Here is a 7,748-nt window from a genome sequence, read left to right on the forward strand (position 1 = left end):
TGTATTTTTGAAACCAATTTAGAAGACATGATCTCCCAATGCTTGAATGAAATACTGGGAGAAATTTGTTCTCATGGAGGACTTTTAGATGGAACTAACACGCATTTGCGTTACATGGATAGGAAAACCACGAAAACCTTCCACGGATAGCCTGATGGCAAGGGGACTCTAACCCATGATCCGTCTACCACTGAGGAGATTTTACGTCTGAACTGTGGCTGGTGCGAGCCGGCTGCGGAATTCAAACAAACAAGCCATTGCCGGGATTCGAAACAAGTTCACTTCATTGGGAGGGGAGCGCTCTATGCCCTGAGTCACCACGCTTCGCAATTTGAACATAGCTGCACCTGTAACTGAAGATACAAGGACTGTATCTTCTGCATCTGTAATGATATATNTGAGAGTTCTCAACTAGTGAGTAGTTCTAGTTTTCTAGTCTAGGCTGAGTGGCTTGCTAGTCTCTTCTTCTGCGCCGCTGCGAATGCGCTATTTACTACCTAGGTCATCTCAGCAATATCAGGGAACTGTGGATAAGCTCTATATATATATATATATATATATAAGGTAGGTACTTTATTTACGTCGCACTGGAACCGCACAATGGGCTATTAGTGACTGTCTGGGAAACAACTCTGAGGATGATCCGAAGACATGCTACCGCAATTTTGATCCTCTGCTGAAAAGATGGCTCCCCTGCTTTGGTAGCCCGATGCCCTGCGCGAGAAATCGAGCACTTTACGGTAGAACAGTTGAACGAAGAACGATACTCCGCACCCTCGGTCCTTATGCAGGCTGATCAAAGCAATCATTCACCCGCTTACTGACTGTAGCCAGTGATGCTTGACTTCGGTGTTGTACTGGGAACCGTGCCTTTACGATCAAACCATTGGTATAAATATAAATATTAAATTAATCGTGTAGTTCCAGTTCGAACTTAACAATATTATATTTTAAANATTACAAGGCTACGGAGTTGAACGTTAGTAGTCGTAAACCCATGAAGTTGGGTCGGCTGTTCAACGACGGTTATAAAATAAAATAAAAATCATTCACCCGCTTACTGACTGTAGCCAGTGATGCTTGACTTCGGTGTTCAACTGGGAACCGTGCCTTTACGATCAAACCATTGGTATAAATATAAATATTAAATTAATCGTGTAGTTCCAGTTCGAACTTAACAATATTATATTTTAAACAGTAAATCGGAGCCTCGCTAGCTGAGTGGTATCGTCCGCCAAACGCTGTGCAAAGCGTGGTGGTAGCGGGTTCGAATCCCGCTGTTACCCTGGATGTATCTTCGTGCTATCCTTCTCTGTATTGTGCCGTCTGCCCTTCTATTTGACAAAGGTTTATAAACCTAAATTGAGCACACAAGCCTGCAAATGTATGTAATTCCAATAAAACAATAAACAGTAAATCATCAAAGAAGTTCAGTTATCGACGATGTCACATACTAGGAATAAAAATTACATAATTTAAAGGATAACTTAAGCATGAAGAATGTCATCAGCCGAACAAGAGTTGATTAAAAGCACAAACACTAAATGAATTCATTTTCAGTCGGTCGGGTATTTTTTTTAAAGAAATTTCAATTACTTACTACTTTAAATAATGTCTTTTAATATTGAAAATGAATTATTTTTATAATATTTTTAATTATTTTAATTTTTTTAAAACTAAAATGACTGATAAAAGTGATAGAAAAGGCATAAACAGGCGCAGCAGGCCTTCAACAACCATCAATCACGAAATTTCAAACTCACAAAGTGACGATGACGTGATTTACCTATACAGAGTACTAAACGATCCGGGCGAGGTTGTAGAGGTCATAGATATCAGCCACGAAAATAGCGTGAGTCGTATTTACAATTCCAGTTGATTTTGCGTATATTGTGATTTTGTGTTGATTTCTTGTATCTCTAATATAATCCCTTTTCAATCATTTATTACATTTTTTTTTCTTGTATATAAATTAATCGTTCATTTCACAAAATATTAACGTGCATGACGTGGTTTGAGCATTAGAAATTGAAAATTTATCTTAAAATTTTATCAATACAGCTCAGATTTAAATTTAAAGCTTCCAATTGATAGTCATATTTAAGTACTGCTTAGTTGACACAGAGTTATATGTTTAGTTTGTGTATGATTATTGATTTATGTATCACATTGTACATTTTGCAAATTCTATTGTTTTGTTACTTCCCCATTACATTTAATCTCCAATATAGTCCTTTTCACTAATTTGTAACATTTTTTTTCCTTTTATTTTTGGGTAAGGTTAAATTTATCTTTTATTTTAGAAAATATTTACGTACATGAAGAAAATGGAAATTTATCTTAATCTTATCAATATATCTCAGATCTAAATTTAAAGCTGTCAATTTATAGTCATATTTAAGTACTGCTAGGTTACACAGGGTAGCATGTTAAGTTTATGTCTGATTATGTAACCGTGTAAATGACCGAAATCAAGAGAATGTCGACGTTCACCGGTGAATGTCAACAATCACATAGTCGTTTTGATGAAGGATCCGAAATATTTGTTATATCTGATTTGATATTAATTTATTCGTTGATATTACTATATTCATTCGATATTTTAATATTTGCTGAGGATAGATTAAGAGAAACATTAGTACCGGTTAAATTCATACCGGTACTAATGTTGGCTGTGGTACTTGACCTTGAAAAAACATTGATGGGGCATACCGGGCAGTCACTTAACTAGACCTAGACCTAGCATACTAGACCAATTTCGGTCATTCACAGTAACAATTGTACAAGTTTGAGGAAATTGAGCTGTAACTCAATATTTCTAAATCTTAGCTCAGATTTGCTATTTTATTGTATTTAAAATTTAACTCTGGGTGAAAAGTAATAGTAGCCAGGTGTTTAATCACGTTTACATGACAACTTAAATTTTGTCCCCTATTCTTTCTTTTAATAGAAAAGAAAAAAAAGTTTTAGCAAATCGCAATGAAATTTTTTTTTAGATTAACTAGTCTTTATTCCCTTTTGGGATAATTTTGAAAAATCATATTTTATACCACTTTTTTATCGATTTTGATAAATTCAAACAGATTAAATAAAGAATTGCTATTTGCAAATCAGCCAGCATTTATGATAATTCAGTTTTCATTGAATGATGATGATAAGGAAAATATCACCAAAGAATACTATTTTAAAATTTAGTAATTAAATCCACCCTAGCTTGATGTTTGCTTAATTTCAAAAAAATTGTAAAAAAGAAATGCGTTTAAATTCTGTTCGATTCTGTTCTGTCTGTGAGTTAGCTTTCCATTACATTTCACAGTGGGCTAGTATACAAGGTTTCGTGGCCAAAATTAGTATTTCGATAAAATTTGTTTCAAAATTTTTTTTTATTTTTTTATTTAGGGTTTTTATGTGTAGGTAAATTGAATTCATAGTTGAAATTTTGAAGTACACTAAAAATTCCAAAAAAAAACAAAATAGCGGCTGAAATATGGCGAGCAAAAATAAAATAAAAATAATATAGTACGTTTAAATTATTAAATATAGCAATGAAAATATAATAATTTTCTTAATTTTATATTAAAAATGAAAAGCAAATTATATTTCCGAAGTAATATTACAAAATAACGCGAAAACAGGAAGAAAAAAACATTTATGTTTTTCGGTATATTTAGTCCACCTTTGCAATACGGGCAAAATGGGGCAGGTTTTTTCGAAAGAAGAAACATCGAAGAAGACAACAACAAAAAAAGTTTAGCTAATTGCCTCGTTGAACTTTTTGGAACTAAGTTTCGAAAGTCATTCAAACATTGTAAAATGTCAAATGATAAGATATAAACTATAAGTTTGTCAAGAGTATTAACTAATCTTAACTAATCCAACAGATTGAAAAATAGTACTATAATTTCAGACTAATTACTCTGATAAAAATGCAATAGTAAGGTGAAATTCCTATATATATTTCTGAAATAAAAATTTAAAAGTTAAATAAAAAAAAAATTTAAACATATTTTTTATTACATTGTACTCTTGTCAGTCCCAAAAGTCAATTACGTTTGGAATGATTATGAATATTCTTAATTTGGGCTAGATTAAAAATGCCTACATATATTTTAGTTGAAAATTTAATTTTTGACTTTTGGCCAAAGATCCATGACCTTCTGGTCCACAGTGCATTTACTGGTATTGAACGACTATCTGATTAAAATCGTTTTTCATGACTATTTACAATAGGTGCCAAACTATTGCTTGAGTAAAGTATTAAACTCATTGTTTCAACAAAAAGCGTAGTTATACTTGCTTCGAAAAGCGCGTTAAAGATTTGAAGGGTAACAATTATCAGAATCTTTTAGGACTGTAATTACATATGAGCATGGTCATTTACATAATAAATCATGTTTAGAAAATTGAGTTTTTACTGATTGCTATTTCCTGATAGGATATTTCATGGAGAGTGGAATATAAGGATTTAAATATCATTACCAATTAAGCATTCGTTTTAAAAAAAGCTTTTAATAAAATATTTGTTTCTGACACAGGTTATTATTCAGCTGTCCTTAGCATTAACACTTTCTTCCTGAGAATGTCGGCATCAACCGTCAACCTGACTAATTTCCAGTTTTATCCCTTTTTCAACGTTTTATCTGAATTTTAAAACCCCGAATCGATATTCAGAACGAAGCGATCAGGGAACGAAGCAATCAATGCCTACGAGCTCATTTAAAATTAAATTAATTCCGCTTAACTTCAGCAAAATATGTAGAAGAAGCATCTTCATTAATCGAAAAAGAAATACCGCATTTCAATATATGTAGCAGTTTCTAACGGAAAATTATTTTATTTTATAACAGTCGGTTGAACAGCAAACTCAATTTTGGTTAACTCAACAAAACTATTGTTAAACTCCGTAGCCTTGTAATTTGGAACCCAATCCAGAAGACGAGGAAACTCCCGGATCAAGTATTGGAAGAATTTTGCCTTCGTGGTAAATTTTTGAAGGGACTAACCAGCATTTGCGTTACATGGTGAGGAAAACCGAGGAAACTTCCAATTGTTTGCCTGACGGCAAGAGAACTCTAACCCATGATCCAACTACCACTGAGGATATTTTACGTCAGTACAGGTGGTGGGTGTGAGCCGGGTGCTGGTAATTCTTCCACCTTTATTGGAGGACATTTCAGTCTCTTTTGAAATTGCTGAAATTGATCTTAATTCAAACATGACCAAATGGATATGAAGTGTTGAATAAATACTGCTTCGGGTAATAATACATTAGCAGCAAAATTTGGTAAAGAGATTAAGATCGAATTTGATCAAATTAATTTATTTCATAACCATCGTTGAGCAGCCGGCGCAATTTTCGGATTCACAACTACTCATGTTCAACTCCGTAGCCTTGTAATTTTGAACCCAATACAGAAGACAAGGGAACAACCGAAAATTATAACTCATCTCGGAATTACAGTGGCAAAAACATCGATTTACCTCTCCGAAATCACTGGTTTCGGGTAGCATTTTTAAGGGGACACCATACCGCAGGAGAAATTTTACGTTGACGATTCTTTTTCACCTCCATAACTAATTTAAAATTTAAGGTATGGAAAAAGTGAGTTCAGACAAACCTAGAATAAGTCATAAAGCTTAAAATACTGAAAAAGAAAATTTAAAACATCCTAGTGAAAATTAGTTATAAGAAAATAAATCAGGATTACGCAATTCGAATTTTTTTTTTCAGCAATTGAAACTTCGTGGCCAACTCTAGGTTTGCCTGAACTCATTTTTTTCTTTCTTTTAAATTTTAAAATAGTGACGAATTTGGAAGAGAATTTACTACGAAATGTTTCTCCCGTGATATGGCGTCCTCTTAGGGTCTCGATGACAAAAATGTTCATCGTTCTGTACCTTTTATAATAAAGCTATTTTTCATTCCGCTAAGCAACCACTGGGAAAAACTAGACATCACGGAGAAAATCAAAGAATTTTACAACGTTTTTATTAACTTGCTTTCCTGCTTTTAACGATGAATTCTTTCAATCGAAAATTCGAACCCTTCCAGATTATATGAAATTCTCAAATTTAAACTAAAGTTTCCATTGCAATGTAAGATTCTTTAGTTTTCTGACCACTTCAAGAAAAATTTGTTGTCATATTGTCAAACAAAAACTATCTTTAATCGAAATTTCGCCTAGCTAAAGTGATCAAATTTTAACTAAGGTTCTGTAGCTGACGATAATTCAAGTCAGAGTGGTTTCTTGATCATTTCAGATTGAATAAATCGTCAATCTGGCCGGTGTGGGAATAACTAGATCACTCAAATTTCAACTTGTTCTTTGTTTCTGTTTTTAATACAAGTTACAATCGTTTCATAAATGGTGAAAACAAACTTTTTCGTCGTTTTATAGTCGATCAAAATTTTTACGACTTTTCCTAAACTAACTAAGAATAAGAGTCTAATAATGGTGACGCAGTTTTCCATCGTTGTCGGTGTATTTTTATTGGCTGGAAAATCATACGACAGGATTCAGGTTTCATGCATTAATTTTCATGTTGGTTTGGTTGTCATCAGCATTAAATTGATATAAGTCATAAAGGTATTGTTTTGTTATAAATATTTCTATATCTTTAACACTAGAAAGACTGAAACTTAATATATACCAATATTGACCAAAAGCAGTCAAAATGACTGGATTGTGAAAGAATGACTTTTAAATTAATTTAAATTAAAAAAATTTGTTTAAAATTAATTTTTAATATTTTTTTATATTATTTACAGTTACATAACAAGTTATAATACATATCTATCTATATATACAAGTAAATATAAAAAATAAAAAAATTATCTGTTGTACAGAAAGTCACAAAGTGCTAAGATCGTGTATTATATACATCGTTTTTCTAATTGAAATTAAAGGGCAGTCAAAATGACTTCATTTGGCAATCTAGTGTAAATATCAAGGTATTTGCCTCTACTGTTATTATAACCTTTTTAGATTTTGTTTGATTTCTAAATTAAGAGCTTGGTAGGATTGTTTTCTTTAAAATTATTATTATTGTTAGAATAACATAATTCTACGTTATATTTTAAAATAAATAAGAACTTATATTCCCTGCAAGAACTTCACCGATATCCAACTTACCCCGGATCACATTCTCTAGTGCCCAGCCCTTACACCATATGTTTTACAACTGGGTATGGTGCCACTGGCTTTAGAACTTCGTGAGATCCTCTACAGCAGTGTTTCTTAACCTTTTTGATATAATGGACCCCTTTTAAAATTTATTAAGAAGTCACGGACCACCCCCCTGTGAAATAAAATAATTGCAAGAAACATCAATTATTAGAAAACGTTTAATTTTATTATTTTAATAGTATGCAAAATTTTTAAAATTAAAATTTTTAATGTGAAGGTTGCTGCTGCTTTTCCTTAATTAATAAATTTAATTGGGGGATGGGTTTTCGACAGAGCAACGTGTATATCATGTTCAACATTCAATTGATTTCGATGTTATGTTTTTATTGTCACAATTGTGGAAAATCCTGTTTCGCAAAGATACACTGTAGCAAACGGAATTATAGCTGCCATAGTTCGATTTACAAGCAATGGGTATAGGCTTCCAAACGCTTTAAAAATTAGGAGTTGTCAGCGGACCCCCAAAATATAACTCATGGACCCCTTAGGGGTTCATGAACCACAGGTTAAGAAACCCTGCTTTAGAATTTTATCTGGTAAAATATTGGTTTCATAACATGT

General features: G+C 32.5%; 2 protein-coding genes across 3 annotated transcripts in view; one reads left to right on the forward strand and one right to left on the reverse strand.

Moving 5' to 3' along the window:
- Positions 1–7,748, reverse strand: part of LOC107439657 (arrestin domain-containing protein 2) — a 218,092-nt gene that overhangs the window by 105,192 nt on the left and 105,152 nt on the right. The gene's annotated exons all lie outside the window — the stretch shown is intronic.
- The window catches only part of LOC107449452 (uncharacterized), a 32,061-nt gene continuing 25,839 nt past the window's right edge, over positions 1,527–7,748 (forward strand). Inside the window, exon 1 of the mRNA XM_016064983.3 lies at positions 1,527–1,852. Coding sequence (XP_015920469.2) covers positions 1,631–1,852 — 222 coding nt within the window. The 5' untranslated portion in view covers positions 1,527–1,630. The remainder of the gene's footprint in view (positions 1,853–7,748) is intronic.

The sequence above is a fragment of the Parasteatoda tepidariorum genome, chromosome 8 (genome assembly GCF_043381705.1).
Source record: "Parasteatoda tepidariorum isolate YZ-2023 chromosome 8, CAS_Ptep_4.0, whole genome shotgun sequence".
NCBI lineage: Eukaryota > Metazoa > Arthropoda > Arachnida > Araneae > Theridiidae > Parasteatoda > Parasteatoda tepidariorum.